The sequence below is a fragment of the Notamacropus eugenii genome, chromosome 7 (assembly GCF_028372415.1).
Source record: "Notamacropus eugenii isolate mMacEug1 chromosome 7, mMacEug1.pri_v2, whole genome shotgun sequence".
Classification (NCBI taxonomy): Eukaryota; Metazoa; Chordata; class Mammalia; order Diprotodontia; family Macropodidae; genus Notamacropus; species Notamacropus eugenii.
The window spans coordinates 129,911-146,229 of NC_092878.1; the positions used below are offsets into that span (position 1 = coordinate 129,911).

The 16,319-nt window shown below is 49.8% G+C and overlaps 1 protein-coding gene and 1 pseudogene across 1 annotated transcript; both read right to left on the bottom strand.

Moving 5' to 3' along the window:
• Positions 1-1,251: 1,251 nt before the first annotated feature.
• Positions 1,252-2,420, bottom strand: LOC140513951 (saoe class I histocompatibility antigen, A alpha chain-like). Its single transcript, XM_072623897.1, has 2 exons — positions 2,300-2,420; positions 1,252-1,508 (listed from the first exon to the last, which is right to left on the bottom strand). Exons 1-2 carry the CDS (start codon positions 2,418-2,420, stop codon positions 1,252-1,254), a joined length of 378 nt encoding a protein of 125 aa, XP_072479998.1.
• A 10,506-nt stretch (positions 2,421-12,926) lies between these two features.
• LOC140513955 (BOLA class I histocompatibility antigen, alpha chain BL3-7-like) lies at positions 12,927-14,981 on the bottom strand (annotated as a pseudogene).
• Between the last annotated feature and the right edge of the window lie 1,338 nt (positions 14,982-16,319).

Genomic DNA, 16,319 nt, shown 5'->3' on the forward strand with positions numbered 1-16,319 from the left:
CTGACTGTTCCTTAGATGAAAAGAAGAGAACTTGAGGACAGAGAGACAAGCTGCTGAGTCAGGGGAAGCCTAGATCTCCATCTTGCCTGCTCCCTAACGATCCCTCCCAGTCCAGTCTACCTGAATTCTTCTTTCTCCACATCCCAACTCCAGCAATGACTGCAATGAGGAGGTGGAGGCCAGCAGCAATCCCCCCCACAATGAGCCAGGTGGATGAGGACTGTGGCTCTGAAATGGAAAAGGGAAGTGAGAGGCCCTGATCCCTGTCTGGCCTGAGAGTCACTAACCCCTCCCTGACACCTACCTCTTAACTCCCCCTCTCTCTGGTCCTGTGGGGTGAGGGATGGTCTTTTCCCAGCCCCTCCTCACTGTCCTTACCCCACTTCAGGGTGAGGGGCTCAGACAGCCCCTCGTGCTGAACTCTGCTGGTGTATCTCTCTTCCTGGCCCGAGGTCATCTGCACAGCTGCCCACTTCTGGAAGGTGGCATCTCCTGCAGGCCTGGTCTCAATGAACTCCGTGTCCTGGGGCTGTTCCTCTCCATCCCTCAGCCAAGTCAGGGAGATCTCCTTAGGGTAAAAGTCCTGGGCCCGGCACCTCAGGGTCACCTCCCCAAGGCGGGCAGTGTGGCGGGTCACTCTGGCAGAGGGTGGGTCTGGAGGCAAAGGTCAGAGGCATTAACAGGTTCCCTTTCTCCCCGCCCCTCCAGGGTCACGAGTACTGGTGGGGGGAGGAGAACATCCTACTATACGCCATGAGGTGCAAGGGGTTTCAGGGGGTCGGGGTCCCGGGGCTGAGGGGAGGTGGAGAAGGGCCACCCAGGAGACCTTGAGTGTAGTGCACACTGGGGCGGGGCCGGCGGTATCTGCCCTCATCAGTGTGTCCTTCCCCAGCTCCAGGTACTTCTTCAACCACTTCATGCATCTCTCCTCCACGTAGGCTTTATATTCCTCCACGATGCTCCTCTGCGCCTCCCGCTTTCGCTTGGTGTTCACGGCGGGGGACACGGCCGCCGTCCAGGTGAGGGTCTTCGTGTCCAGGGCGATGTAGTCCCGCCCGTCGTAGGCGTCTTGGAAAAACCCTCACTGGAAGGTGAGGTCGGAGGACAGCTCTCAGACGTACATGAGCCCCGCCCCCGGCCCAGGGTCAGTGTGGACTCACTCTGACCGATCTCGGGCCCCGCACCCCCGAGGGGGCTCCTCCCCATCCTCAGGGGGCCTCGGGTGGGACCCCGTTGCCCCTCCCCCGTCACTCACCGCCCACGGTTCTCCAGGCCCACTCGGAAAACCTGTGCCTCCGCCCTCAAGTTCCGCGTGTTCCACTCCCAGTACTCTGGGTCCTCCTGCTTCTGCTTCATCCACGTCGACTGCGGCTCCATCCTCGGACCCGCGCCGCAGCTGGCGAAGCGCACGATCTGCTGATCGTCCACGTAGCCCACGGAGAGGAACCGCGGCTCCCCCAGGCCGAGGGAGGACACGGCGGTGTAGAAATATCTCATGGAGTGAGGGCCTGGGACGTGGGGACGGGCCGGAGTCAGGGCAGGGAGCGCCTAGACCCGACTCCTCGGCCAAGGCCGGGCCAAGGGTGACCCTGCACCCCGCCACGCCCGGGAGCGACCCTTGAACCCGTGTCCCAAGCCCGCTATCCTGAGATGCCACCCCCGCCCCATCCCCAGTATTCCCACCCCTTCCCCCCTCCCCCAGGCTGCCACACCGCGCCCCCCCTTTGTAATTCTCCAGACCTCAGCGCTCCGAGATCAGCACCACTCCTTCCCGGACAACAGCCCAGGCGGGTCCGAGCGCCCCTACTCTGGACGCTGCCCCCACCTCCCGTCCGGGTCCGGGGTGTCTCACACGGCTCACCCTCGGCCCCCCACCTTGTGTCCTCACCTGCCCCACCCCCCCATCCTCCGTGAAGTTCTTTAACAAAGCTGCCCCAGGTTCTCTCCTAGCTCTTGGGGGAGGAGGACCCGGGGGGAACGGGGGACCCCGGGCAACTCTGCTTCTTCTTAACACCCCCAGAACTGTGACCCCCATTCTCCTTCCCCATGACCTTCCACTCCCTACTGATCTACTCACCCCCCCAAACTAAGGGACCGACACGCAGATACCCCCCAAAGCCCCGCTAGGGGGCCGAGGGCTTATTCTGGTTTCTCCCTCTCAGCCCCGGCCGGACCGCACGGACAAGAAGGAGCCGGTCCGAGGAAACGCTCCCTGGGCTGGGGTCCGAGGAGCTTCATGTAGGGAACCCCATCCCAGCTCCACGGCTACCCCTGGGTGCTGCGTCCAGTCTCTCCTTACCTGCCCAGGTCTCCGGTAGGGTCAGAGTCCTCACCCAAAGGAGAGCGCACAGAGAGGGCACCTTGGTCCGCAGGAACAGGAGCCCAACATCAAGGAGACCTGTTTGCCCTGGGAGCGCCATAGAATCCCTCACTTCTGATATGGCTTCCCAGAGGCTCTGCCAGCCAATAGTGGGTGGGAGACAACAAACGTCACTGGTGACTGGGCAGAAGGAGCCCGACGGACCTGGAGGATATCCCCTGCTTGATAGACCTTGGCTCTCTCTCTGTCATTCCCAGAACAGCCTCTAATTCTATGGAGCAGCCGAGGCTCCCTCCCTCCCATCATCACTCCAGGAGCGTGCCGCTCTTGTGCTCCCAGCTTGAATCAAAGAAAAAGAAGGGTTAGAGCTAGAGTTCACCCTTCCCTCCGGCCCTCCTCAGTGCGACCCTTTCCCTTCCTTAGAAGTTGGGGAGAAAATGTCCCCAGCCCAGACTGAGGGGGTCTGAGGACTGAAGAAATCTGCAGGCTGATGAGACCAGGGGCTGCCCCTCAGATTTAACGACGGCCATCCCAGCTGTAACTTGGGCAAGTCTTGTAACCTCCCCAGGCCCTATAGACAAACAAGCCAGGACCCAAGAATGCAGAGGAAATCAGAGTCCAGGAATTGGAACTGGGAATCCGAGTAGAAGAGAGGCAGGGATGTGATCCAGTGGATAAAGCCAAGGGCCTGTAGTCAGGAAGAACTGACTTTCAATGCAGGCCGCAGACATTTACTAGCTGTGTGACCCTGGGAAAGTCACTTAACCCTGTTTGCCTCCATTTCCCCATCTGAAAAATGATCTGGAGAAGGAAAGGGCAAGCCACTCCAGTTTCTTTGATTAGAAAAACCCAAAAGGGGTCACAATGAATCAGGCACAACTCAGTAACAAAAAGGAAAGGTCTTAATTATTAAATATGAAAGTGTGAATGCCTAGTAACATTTTTTTTTTCAGCAACAATGAACCTGGGCACATTTAGTAGAATTTTCCCTCTTTCTTGTCTCATCCCCCCAACTGGGAAACCATGAAACTAAAGATTTCACGGAGAGGATCAAGTTTTCCTGGAGAGGATCTGAAAGATAATATTATGTATTTTACAGATTAGGAAATTAAAGACCAACAGTGCACACTTACATAGCCTTGAACAGCCAGCTCTGGTTTCTCCTCTTTACCAAATGTAGTCGCTATAATATTGACTCTAGTTCTGAGCCTCATCCTAGTTTCCAGAAAGTTGTTGTGCCATTTATCAGCAACTTCATTGCCTTCTTTTTCGGTTTAGGATCCAAGGAATTGTTTCATCTCAATTCAACACTCTGTTATTGTCATGCACAAAATTTACCCCTTGACAAGAGATGGAAAAATTATTTTCCCATGGCTTTCTCTTGTTGTGGCTTGGAGACCTGTTTTCAGGTCTTTTCAAGACTTTAGTACCTTTCACATCCTTTCAGCACTCATCTGTTGGCAATGAGTCTTGGTTCACATTGGTGTCAGGTCTCTCTCTGTTTGGAGAAAGGACTTATTCATTATAATTATTATTATGTCATAATAAAGGACTTATTTTGCTCAGATTTGATTTATTATTTGACACATATACTACTCAACAATTTTTCATATTTGATCTTCATTTATTTTAGTGAAACCTTTTATATTTTATGTGGTTAGGATTATCTACTTTTTAAAATAATATCTTGAATTAAGAATGCTCCTTGACACAGTTGTAGAAGTTAAATGAAGGGATTTTCTTGTGATTTTTTCAAATAAGTATTTCTTCACTCATCAAAAACTCCACTTACAACTTGGCACTCAAGACATAGTAGGCAAGGAATATAGCAACCTCCTGTTTGATAAACCCAAAGACCCCAGCTTCTGGGATAAGAACTCACTGTTCAACAAAAATCACTGGGAAAACTGGATAACAGTGTGGCGGAAACTAGGAATAGACCCATGCCTGACACCATGCACAAGAATAAAGTCCAAATGGGTACACGATCTAGGTATAAAGACTGATACCATGGACAAACTGGAGGAGCAAGGAATAGTGTATTTATCAGATTTATGGAGAAGTGAAGAAGTTTTTACTAAAGAAGAGATAGAAAGCATTACAAAATGTAAGATGGATAATTTTGATTACATTAAACTGAAAAGTTTTTGCACAACCAAACCCAAAGCAACCAAAATTCAGAGGGATGTAGTTGTTAGGGGCCCAGGGTGGTGCAGGTCCCGTGAGCAAGGCTATAGCAGAAGCAAAGCCTGTTCCCGTGGGACTTGTGCTTACTCAAACCCTGGCAGAAGCTCTGCATGACCCTGGAACCTGATGTTCCTGCAGATACTGATGTTCTGTGCAATAAAGTTACAAGTGGGCCTGGGAACCCAGGAACCAGCTTCAGGAACAAGATAAACCTCATTACTTACTTCGGGCGTAAGGACGTGGGATAGTCATGACATGGTGAAGTAATGGTCATGAGAAGGTTTAAGTAATGGGATGAGCTCAGCCTGCATGTTATTGGTGGTTACAGCCCTTATAAACCCTGAATAAATGGAGGTGCTTGCTTATCATTCCTGCCTCCCACCTCATTTATACTCACAGCTCACTCACCGACAACAGGCTCTGCTGGTCAGAGACCTGTTGGTCTGGGGGACCTGGGGGGCTCGGGCCCTGACCTCAAAGTACCACTAGCATGTAGTAAACTGGAAAAGAATTTTTACAGCTAATCTCAAGGATAAAGGCCTCATTTCTAGAATATATAGAGAACTGACTCAAATGTACAACTTTACAAGTCATTCCCCAATTGATAAATGGTCAAAGGATATGAACAGGCAATTTTCAGAGGAAGAAATTAAAGATATCTATAATCATATGAAAAAATGCTCTAAATCACTACTGATTAGAGAGATGCAAATCAAATCAACTGTGAGGTACCACATCACACCTATAAGATTGGCAAACATGACAGAACAGGAAAATGATAAATGTTGGAGAGGATGTGGGAGAGTTGGAACACTAATTCATTGTTGGTGGAGCTGTGGGCTCATCCAACCATTCTGGAGAGCAGTTTGGAACTATGCCCAAAGGGCTACAAAAATGTGCATACCCTTTGACCCAGCAATATCGCTACTAGGACTGTATCCCCAAGAGATCATAAAAATGGGAAAGGGTCCTACATGTACAAAAATATTTATAGCAGCACACTTTGTAGTTGCCAAAAAGTGGAAATCAAGGGGATGCCCATCCATTGGGGAATGGCTGAATAAATTATGGTATATGAATGTAATGGAGTACTATTGTGCCATAAGAAATGATGAACAAGAAGACTTCAGGGAGGCCTGGAAGGACTTATATGATCTGATGCTGAGCAAAAGGAGGAGAACCAGGAGAACTTTGTGCACAGCAACGACCACAGTGTGAGAGAGTTTTTTCTGGTAGACTTGGAACTTCGTAATAACACAAGAACTTAAAAAAAAAAAAATTCCCAATGGTGTTCTAAGGCAAAATGCCTTCCACACTGAAATATGGAATTCATTCACAGAATGTAGCAGATCATGTCTGTGTTTGTGTGAGGGTGTGTATTATGTTTTGATTTGTTATACGATTTCTTCCATTTATTTTAGTTCATCTACATAGCATGACTATAGTGAAAACGTATTCAAAAGGAAGTATTTGTAGATCCTATATAGAATTGTATGCCATCTTGGGGAGGGAGGGGGGTGAGGGGGGTAGGTGTAGGAGGGTAAAAAATCTAAGTTTTATGGTAGTGATTGCAGAACATTAAAAAAATAAATAATATAAAAAGTAAAAAATAAAACAAAAACTCCAGTTACCCTGCTCAGCCTTCTTCAATTGAGAGATAAAGGAAAACAAAACCTCTGTTATAAACTTGTATACTCAAGGGCAGCATTCCAGCATTGTTCATGTGGCCCCTCCCCTCCAAAAAACAAAAATGTATGTATATGTGTATAAAATATATGTTATATGTATATGTATAAAATTCTGCACTCTGAATCTTTCATTTCCAGCAGGAAATGGGCAGCATTCCTCATCCCTTGCCCTCTGGAGTCCCTCCTTTGATCCGTTCAAATGGGATTGCCGTTCTGTTGTCAGATTCTTTCCCCACCAGACCCTCCAAGAAATGATGGAATGCCACCTGGTTTGTAAAGGACAATACTGTGTGTGTGTGTGCGTGCATGCGTATGTGTATACATATATAGAGAAGTTAAACCAAAGGTATCTGTAGGTCATGGTGCACACATGCATGCACATGCACACTTCCTGACCTTCAGTAGACCACTTCAGACCACAAGCACAGGACAGGTCAGAACCCTATGTCTTCAGCCTTTACCCATGTGTTTTACTTTGGCCAGTCCACAGCTGAACAGGCTTAGATCAAAGAGAAGACATTTAAAATGAAATAGTGAGACAAACGAAGTCATCCCATCACCCACCCCCATGAGCCTCAACACACTTACACACACACACACACACACACACACACACACACACACACTGTAGGCAGTGGAAGAGTGAACATTCATTAAGATTCTGGACAGGAAACCTGATCATGTGAAACCAAGTGACTGAGACACCAGAGGGGAGAAAGGGGCATAGTCAGTTCTGCTGGATGTGAATTTGTTCTAGTGCGACTGAAAAAGAATGACTGAACACACTCAAATGTTGTCTTTGGTTATGTGGGCACTTTCATTTTGGAGAAACAGAGAAGATGGAACCACGTTCCAGTAACTCCCAAGCTGCAAGCAAACTTCAGGACTTTGTTAGGGCAAAGCACCACATTTATCATAGAATCTTTGGGTCATTTGGAGCTGATAGCTGAGGAAGGTTGATCTGCCTGTTCCCCTTACCCACCTTTCACCATGGCCTGGAGCTGTAGTCCACTGAGACCACCAGTTCACCCAGAACAACTCCATACCAGGAGTATTTGAGAGTTTCCTAGTCATTTAAATGCATGACTACACTGCCACCTTCCTTTGGTTCCTATCTGTCTCACTGTTACAGATTGAGTATTGTGATCATGCCCCCATTTTCCCATCACCTTTGTGACTTTTACTGTGTGGTTTTGTGTAGCCAGTGATTTTTAGGAACACATATGTCCCATTCTAGAAGAACAGACTTAGGTTTCTGTGCTGTAAAGTTGCTCTGACAGATCTCCCTCTTCTCCTCTGCAGTAACTGCTGCCAGTCAAGCATGACTCTCTACAGCCAGTTGTCTGCTCTGGCCTCCACTGCCTTCACCAGGTGTTCTTCTCCAGCATAGCTGTTCCTCAACCTAGGCTTTTGCAGGGATACCTGATGTCCTGGACAATCCATCCACTAAGGATGTAACTGAGGTGGCAGTTCTCTCCCTAGATTTTGGCCTCCCACGTAATTCACCAGGTCCCCCACCAAGGAAAAGCTCCTTCCCTTCTGACCTACTCTGCAAATCATCTCTAAGCAGGGTCTTCTCACCCCCAGTCTCCTTAGTCAAGGGAAACCTTCCGCTAAGAACTGCTTTTGCAGTATCCCATAAGATTTGGGAGGTTGTCTCTTTATTGCCATTCTCTTGTATGAAGTTGTTGATTGTTTCTATGATTTGTTGTTTAATCCACTCCTTCTTTAGGATTAGATTATTTAGTTTCCAATTAATTTTTGGTCATCTTTCCATACCCTTTTATTACATATAATTTTTCATGCATTATGATCTGAGAAGGATGCATTGATTATCTCTGCCTTTCTGTACTGGATTGTGAGGGTTTTATGCCCTAGTACATGGTCAATTTTTGTATATGTGCCATGTATCTCTGACAAAAGGTATAGTCCTTTCTATTCCCATTCAGTTTTCTCCAGAGATCTATCATATCTACCTTATCCAGAGTTTTGTTCACCTCCTTAACTTCTTTCTTGTTTATTTTAAGATTAGATTTATCAAGTTCAGAGAGGGGGAGGTTGAGGTCCCCTACTAGTATAGTTTTGTTGTCTGTTTCTTCCTATAACTCCCTTAACTTCTTCTCTAAGAATTTAGATGCTATACCACTTGTAGCGTATATGTTTAGCAATGATATTTCTTCATTCTTTATGGTGCCTTTTACCAGGATATAGTTTCCCTCCTTATCTCTTTTGATTAGATCTATTTCTGTTTTTACTTTGTCTGTGATTAGGATTACCACCCCTGCTTTTCTTACATCATCTAGAGCACAATATATTCTGTTCTAATCTTTTACCTTTACCCTGTATGTATCCCCAAAAAACATGTGTTTTTTGTAAACAACATATTGTTGGATTATGGCTTTTAATCCATTTTGCTATCCATCTCCGTTTTATGGGAGAATTCATCTCATTCACATTCATAGTAATGAATACTATCTGTGTCTTTCCCTCCATCCTCTTTCCCACAGTTTGTGCTTTTAGTTCTCCCTTCTTTCCCCTCCACAATAGAGTTTTAAGTTTTGACCATCACCTCATACAGTCTTCCCTTCCTTCTTTCAGCCCCCCTCCCTTTTTGTCCCCTTTACCTTTACTACTTCTTCCCTCCCTTTTAGCCTCCCCTTTCCTTTCTTTCTCCCTTTTCCTCCTACTGTCTATCTAGCTAGTTAGATTTATATGCTTAAATAAATTCGTTGTTCCCTCCTTGAACCAAATCAGATGACAGTACCTCTCAAACAATGCTCAGCTCCCTCCCCTCTTTCTCTCTACTGTAATACGATTTTGTACTCCTTCCTTGTGATGTAATTTACCATTTTCTGCTTCCTCCTTTTCACATCTTCTGTTACAATTCCTTCACATGCTTACACATGTTTATTGCCACATCATTTACTTTATACCCACTTCCTCTATCTATATGTATCCCCTTTATATTTCATGATACATATGCAATTCTTAAGATTAACAAGTATCATCTTCCCTTACAGGGAGGTAAGCAGTTTGCCCATATTGAGTAACAAGTTTTTCTTTTGCCATGTTTACCTTTTTATGCCTGTCTTTAGATCTGAGTTTGGAGATCAAATTTTCTATTGAGTTCTGGCCTGTTTGTCAGGAAGGTCCGGAAATCCCTTACTTCATTGAATGTCCATCTCCTTGTTTTAAATGACATGCTGAACTTTGCTGGGTAATTGATCCTTTCTTGTAGTATCAGTTCCTTTGCCTTATGGAATACCATATTCCAATTCCTTTGATCTTTTAATGTAGAAGTTACAAGGTCCTCTGTGATCCTGACTGTAGCTTCTCGAAATTTGAATGATTTCTTTCTGGCTACCTGTAGTATTTTCTCCTTTTCTTGATAGTTCTGGAATTTGGCAACAATAATTTCTTGGTGTTTTTAGTTTGGGAAACCTTCTGGGAGGTGAATGGTGGACTCTTTCAATGACTATTTTGCCCTCTGGATCTAGAACTTCTGGACCCTTTTCCTTGATGATTTCTTGGAAGATATTGTCCAGGCTTTCTGGTAGGCCAATAATTCTTAAATTTTCTCTCCTAGATCTATTTTCCAGCTCAGTTGTTTTTCCAATTAGATATTGTACAATTTCTTCCATCTTTTCATTCTTTACATTTTGTTTGACTGATTCTTGACGTCTTATAGGGTCATTAGCTTCTACTTGCCCAATTCTAATTTTTATCAAATTGTTTTCTTCAATTAACTTTTGCCTCTCCCTTTCCATCTGTACAATTATTGCTTTTTAGAAATTATTTGGTGATAGGGGCAATTAGAATGCTCAGTGTTTTGGGGTGGGGGGAGGGGACAAATGGGGAGAAAATTTGGAACCCAAAATTTTGTAAAAATGAATGTTAAAAGTTAAATATATTAATAAAAAATAAAATAAAATAAAATGTCAAAAAATAAATAATCATGTAACACAACTTGTTCAGCCATGCCCCAACTGACAGGCATCCCCATGATTTCCAGTTTGTTGCCTCCACAGAGAGAGCAACTATAAATATTTAGAACATACAGATTCTTTTCCCTAGTCATCTTTGCAAATAGGTCTAGTAGCAGTATTGCTGGGTCAAAGGTTACAGGCAGTTTCATAAATCTTATCTATGAATTAATTGGTTAGTGGTTACTGTCTGTCATTCACAGATATGTATTCATAGGTATGGGTGTATGTATACACGCACTCTTAGCCACAAAAAGTGCTGAAAGGTACCTACACACAGTTGTATTTCCCTCATCATTCTGATATAACCTAGATCAGGCCATCTTAAATTTTTGTGTCATCTGGTGAAGCTTTTAATAAAATTCTCAGAACACTAGTATGTTTTTTGAAAATTTAGGGTTAGGGTTAGAGTATTCAAAGGAATGATGACATTTCAATTAGAAGTTAGTCAAAATAAAGATGTATTTCTTCCAATCCAAGTTCACAGACCCTCTGAAAACTCTCATGGATTGCACAGGGGTCCGTGTACACAGCTTATCTGATACAGATAAATATACCTTCTACTTTGAAGCTGAAGTCCCCTTCTCACTGGAACCTTCCCTGGGTGTCCCAGACTAGCTTCTCTGAACACCCATGGCTGACCTAGCCTGGGCTTCAGAAGCTGCACCTAAACATTATCCGGCAGGTTTTACTTTCATAGAAAAGTCCTAGAGATCAGAGGAATGGATTTGGGGATTGGAGCCAGGCAGACCAACAGCACTGAATGAGTCTCCTATGGACTAGGCGCTGTCTTAAGCAGCTGGACCCAAGGGCCTCGAGGCCCCTTCAGACTCACATTGATGAGCCTGGGAAGTCCCCAAGCTGACCAGTAGGTCTGGAGGCTTCAGGGGCTGGTTTGTCAGAGGATGGCACACACTTCCCCTGTTCACTCTCATCATTTCTAAAGGGAGGATGCTCTAATTCTAAATCCTGTAATACCAGGAATATCCACCAGGTGGCAGGAGGGTCCCTGCTTAGGCGATAAATGACTGACCACACTGGGAAGAATTCTTAGGGCTCAGAAGGATGAAAGTCATTCAGAGTATTATGATTGAATGTCTGGAATCGGCAGAATCAGGAATTAGCGCTTGAAAGCAATAATAATGATCGCGATCATTTCTATCACAAGCCTTGCTAAGCCCTTTGTATTTATGATCTCAGTTGATCTGGTAAGAGGGGCTATCATGACCCCTCCACATCCCTATTCCTGAGGTGGGAGGTTAAGTGACTTGCTCAGGGTTAAGTGTCTGAGATGGGATTTGAACTCAGGTCTTCTTGCCTGTAAGTCAGAGGCTCCACTGAGTCACCTTGAAATTTAGACCCATTTGCTTCTGCAAATGAGGAAAGTGAGCCCCCATGGAAGATGTGTCCTCTCTTCTCACAAGACTTCCTGTCCCCAGGACGAAAATACTGCTTTTATATCTCTGATGAAAATGACAAAACAGAGAAATCTGGACCTCTGTGAAGGTCAGTGCTGAGGGGCAGCCTATGGGCAGGGCAGACCATGGGTTAGTGATCCAGCACCATCTAGGCATGGCTCCAGAGCCAGGAGGAGTGCGCAGCCTGGGTTCTGTCTGAAGCCCTGAAAAAAATCCCAATAGACTACATCCACACATACCCCCAAGCAGTACAAATCAAAGACAAATGTCTGCCCTCTCACTCTTCTGTCCCTCCCCCCAGCCTCCTTCCCCTCTGGGTCCAGTCCCCACCTGCACTCAGACTCAGCAGAGCAAATAAAAGTCATCTCAGGCATCTCCAAACTCTCATTTATTCCCCCCTTCATGTGGCCAGAACATCTCCATGTGGTCATCCTATTCCCCACAATCCCCCACCCAAATGTGAAGCTGAGCTGAGATTGTGGAGTAAAGCTGCAGACTCCAGAGCAGTGATTCATCAGGCTGTTGTAGCGGTCAGACAGAGACCCCAGAGGTCAGGGCAGCATCACATGTGAAGAAGGCTCATTCCCAAAGCAAACAGAGAGACAGGAGGGAGGAGGGAGGGAGGCCTTAGAGAGCAGGGTGAGGGCCCTGATGAGGCCGCCCTGGGCTTGGGACAGTAGAGTCCAGGGAGAATCACAGGGGTCAGTACAGGGGAGAGAGGCCAGGGGTCAACAGGAACAGTAGGGGGACTGCAGACTGGTTTTCTGTCTCAGGTCCATGCCAGGCAATTCTCTCAAGCTAAAGAAGGAAAGAGATTCAGGGGGATCCTCCAAGTGCCCTCTGGCCTCCAGGCCCTCATCATTCTGAAGGGCCAGCCTCACCACCCAGGCAATCCTCAGTCCAACCTCCCACAGACCGTTCTCCTCTTTGCTCGGCCCCTCCCTCCTTCCAGGCCCCCAGAATCTCACCTTTACTTGTGAGAGAGACATCGGACCCCTGTGCACTGTCATTGCCTGGAGACAAAGGAGGGAAACAACCCAGTCAGAGACATGCATCCCAGAACCAGGGTATGGGAAGGGAAGGGGACACCAAGGGAAGGCTACTGGGCTAGGCCTCTCCTCTGCCTTCTCATTGCTCAGGTCCCAGAGCACCATGGGCTGGCCCCTTCTTTCTACCCTCCATGTCTGCCCTTCACTTACCTGCAGCAGGCACATAATGACCTCCTTTTCCACCTGGAAAAGAAAACAAATTTCCAGTGAGGAATCCAGGAGAGAAGACCACACCAGGGTCTCAGAGGTTCAAAGATTTGTCTTGCAGACACAACAAACAATCAGGACTGCACCCCCATGCCCCACACCACTCCAGCCTCTAGATTTAAGAGGAAGACAGAAAAAGGCCTCCAAATGGGCCCATCACCCCTTGCAGGCTTGCCTCCAGGGGTTCCCAGGACTGGTCTACAGCCCCCAGCTGGGGAGACACCCAGGCCCTCAGGCACACATCCCCATGTTCATGTCTGAGCTGAGTCTGAAGCAGATTCCCCCCTCAGCCAGCCTGTGACACCCCTGCCAGGCATCCTCCAGAGAAATGGCTTCTAGTTGGGAATTTGTTCATCTACACTCTTAGGGCTTATCTGATGAAAAGGATGAAAAGTCCCTTAGATGAAAAGGAGAGGACTTGAGGACAGAGAGACAAACTGCCGGGTCAGGGGAAGCCCGGATCTCCATGGGGCCTGATCCCTAATGACCCCTCCCAGTCCAGTCTACCTGAATTCCTCTTTTTCCAGATCCCAACTCCAGCAATGACTGCAATGAGGAGGGCAGCAGCAATGCCCCCCACAATGTACCAGGTGAATGAGGACTCTGGCTCTGAAATGGAAAAGGCAAGTGAGAGGCCCTGATTCCTGTCTGGCCTGAGTCACTAACCCTTCCTCCATCTCCCCCAGTAACTCCCCCTCCCTCTGGTCCTGTGGGGTGGAGGGTGGCCATTTCCCAGCCTCTCCTCACTGTCCTTACCCCACTGCAGGGTGAGGGGCTCAGACAGCCCCTCGTGCTGAACTCGGCAGGTGTATCTCCCTTCCTGGCACAGCTGCCCACTTCTGGAAGGTGCCATCTCCTGCAGGCCTGGTCTCAATGAACTCCGTGTCCTGGAACTGTTCCTCCCCATCCCTCAGCCAAGTCAGGGAGATCTCCTTGGGGTAAAAGTCATGGGCCTGGCACCGAAGGGTCACCTCCCTGTGGGGGGCAGTGTGGCGGGTCACTCTGGTAGACCATGGGTCTGGAGGCAAAGGTCAGAGGCATTACCAGGCTCCCCTTCCCCCTTCCCCTCCAAGGGTACATGAACAGGAGAAACACCCCACAATCTGAACCATGGGGTACAAGGGGTTCCTGAGGGTGGGGGGGCCCAGGGCTGGGGCTGAGGAGTGGCTGAGAAGAATGGGTTGGGGCCTTGAATGCCAAGCACACTTGGGTGGGTCTGAAGGCAAAGGTCATTGGCATTCCCAGACTCCCATTGCCCCCTCCTCTCCAGGGGCACAAGGACAGGTGGGGGGAGGGGAACACCCTGCAATACGTCCTGGGGTACAAGGGGTCGGGGGCCGGGGGCTAAGGGAAGGTGGAGAAGGGCCGCCCAGGGGCCTTGATTGCCGCGCACACTGGGGCGGGCCCCATCTTACCTGTCCTCATCAGCACTTCCTTCCCCATCTCCAGGTACTTCCTCAGCCACAGCACGCACTCCTCCTCCACGTAGGCTTTCCTTCTCTCCGCGATGCTCCAGTCCGCCTCCCACTTGCGCTTGGTGCTCACGGCGGGGGGCACGGCCGCCGTCCAGGTGAGGGTCTCAGTGTCCAGGGCGATGTAGTCCCGCCCGTCGTAGGCGAATTGGAGAAACCCGCGCTGGAAGCGGAGCTCGGGGGATACCTCGCAGCCGGACATGAGCTGGATGGTGTGGACACCTGCCCGGCCCGGCCTCGGGTTAGTGTGGCCGGACCTGGCTGACCCTGGCCCGCCCCCCTGACACCCTGAGGGGGCTCCTGCCCCCCATCCCCAGGGGGACCAGGGGCGGGCCCCGCTCCCCGCCCCCGTCACGCACCGCCCACGCTCTGGTTGAAGTAGCCGCGCAGGGTCTCCAGGCCCCCTCGGTAAATCTGTGCGTTCCCCCTGGAGGTCCGCGTCTCCTCTTCCCAGTACCCCGGCTCCTCCTGCCCCACCCGCTCCATCCACGCCGCCCGCGGCTCCATCCTCTGACCCGGGCTGTCGGAGTCAAAGCGCACGAACTGCTGATCGTCCACGTAGCCCACGGAGAGGAACCGCGGCTCCCCGAGCCCGGGCCCGGTCACGGCGGTGTGGAAATATCTCATGGAGTGAGGGCCTGGGACGTGGGGACGGGGCGGGTCACGGCGGGGGTGCCTAGACCCGACCCCCCGGCCCAGGGTGACCCTGGAGCACGCCACGCGCGGGAGCGACCCTTGACCTCGTGTCCTAAGCCCGCCCTCCTGAGATGCCTCTCCCCCCCACCCTCGGTATCCCCGCCTTTTACCCCGCCGCCCAGGCTGGCACAGCGCGCCCCGCCCTCCAGGCCTCAGCGCTCTGAGATCAGCACCACGCGGTCTGGACAACAGCCCAGGGAAGTCCCAGCGCACCTGCTGCCGGATGCTGCCTCTTTCTCCCTACCCCCACCTCTAGTCCGGGTCCGGGGTCTCTCACACTGCTCCCCTCGGCCCCCCACCTTGTGTCCTCACCTGCCCCTCCCCGATCCTCCGGGAAGCTCCTTAACCAAACTGTCCCTGGGTCTGTCCTCGCCCTTGGGGGACCCCGGACAGCTCTGCTCTTTCTTTCTGCCCCCAGGACTGTGGCCCCCATTCTCCCTCCCCATGACCTCCCACCCCCTACGGATCCACTCACCCCCCAAACTAAGGGGCCGACACGAAGACACCCCCATCCCAAAGCCTCACTAAGGGGCGGCGGGCTCGGGGGTCCAGGCTGATTCCGGCTTCTCCCTCTCAGACCCGCCCGGACCGCACTAACATGAAGGAGGAGGGTCTGAGGAAACGCTCCCTGGGCTGGGGTCCGAGGAGCTTCGTGTAGGGACCCCCATCCCAGTCCCACGCTGTGTCCAGTCTCTCCTTACCTGCCCAGGTGTCCGGCAGGGTCAGTGACCCCAACAGAAGGAGAGAGCACAGGGAGCGCTCCATGGTGGCAGGAAGCGGAGCCCAACCTCACCTAGACCTGTGGGCGTGGGGTTTACAAAGGGATGGATCCCTCACTTCCTGGCTTCCCGGAGGATCTGCCGCCAAAAGAGGGTGGGAGACAACAAAAGTCAGTGCTGACTGGGCAGAAGGAGCCCGCGCAGGTTGGGACACCAAAACTGAATCTGACCCCGAGGCGGTCTCTTATTCCCAAACGGCCTCTGATTCTGTGGAGCAACCCAGGCTCCCTCCCTCCCGTCATCACTCCAGAAGCGCCCGGCTCTTGTGCTCGCGGCTTGAACCAGAGAAAAAGAAGGGCTAGAGTCCACCCTCCCCTCCAGCCCTCCTCAGTGCGACCCTTTCCCTTCCTTAGAAGTTGGGGAGAAAATGTCCCCAGCCCAGACTGAGAGGGTCTGAGGACTGAAGAAATCTGCAGGCTGATGAGACCAGGGGCTGCCCCTCACATTTAACGACGGCCATCCCAGCTGTAACTTGGGCAAGTCTTGTAACCTCCCCAGGCCCTGTAGATAAACAAGCCAG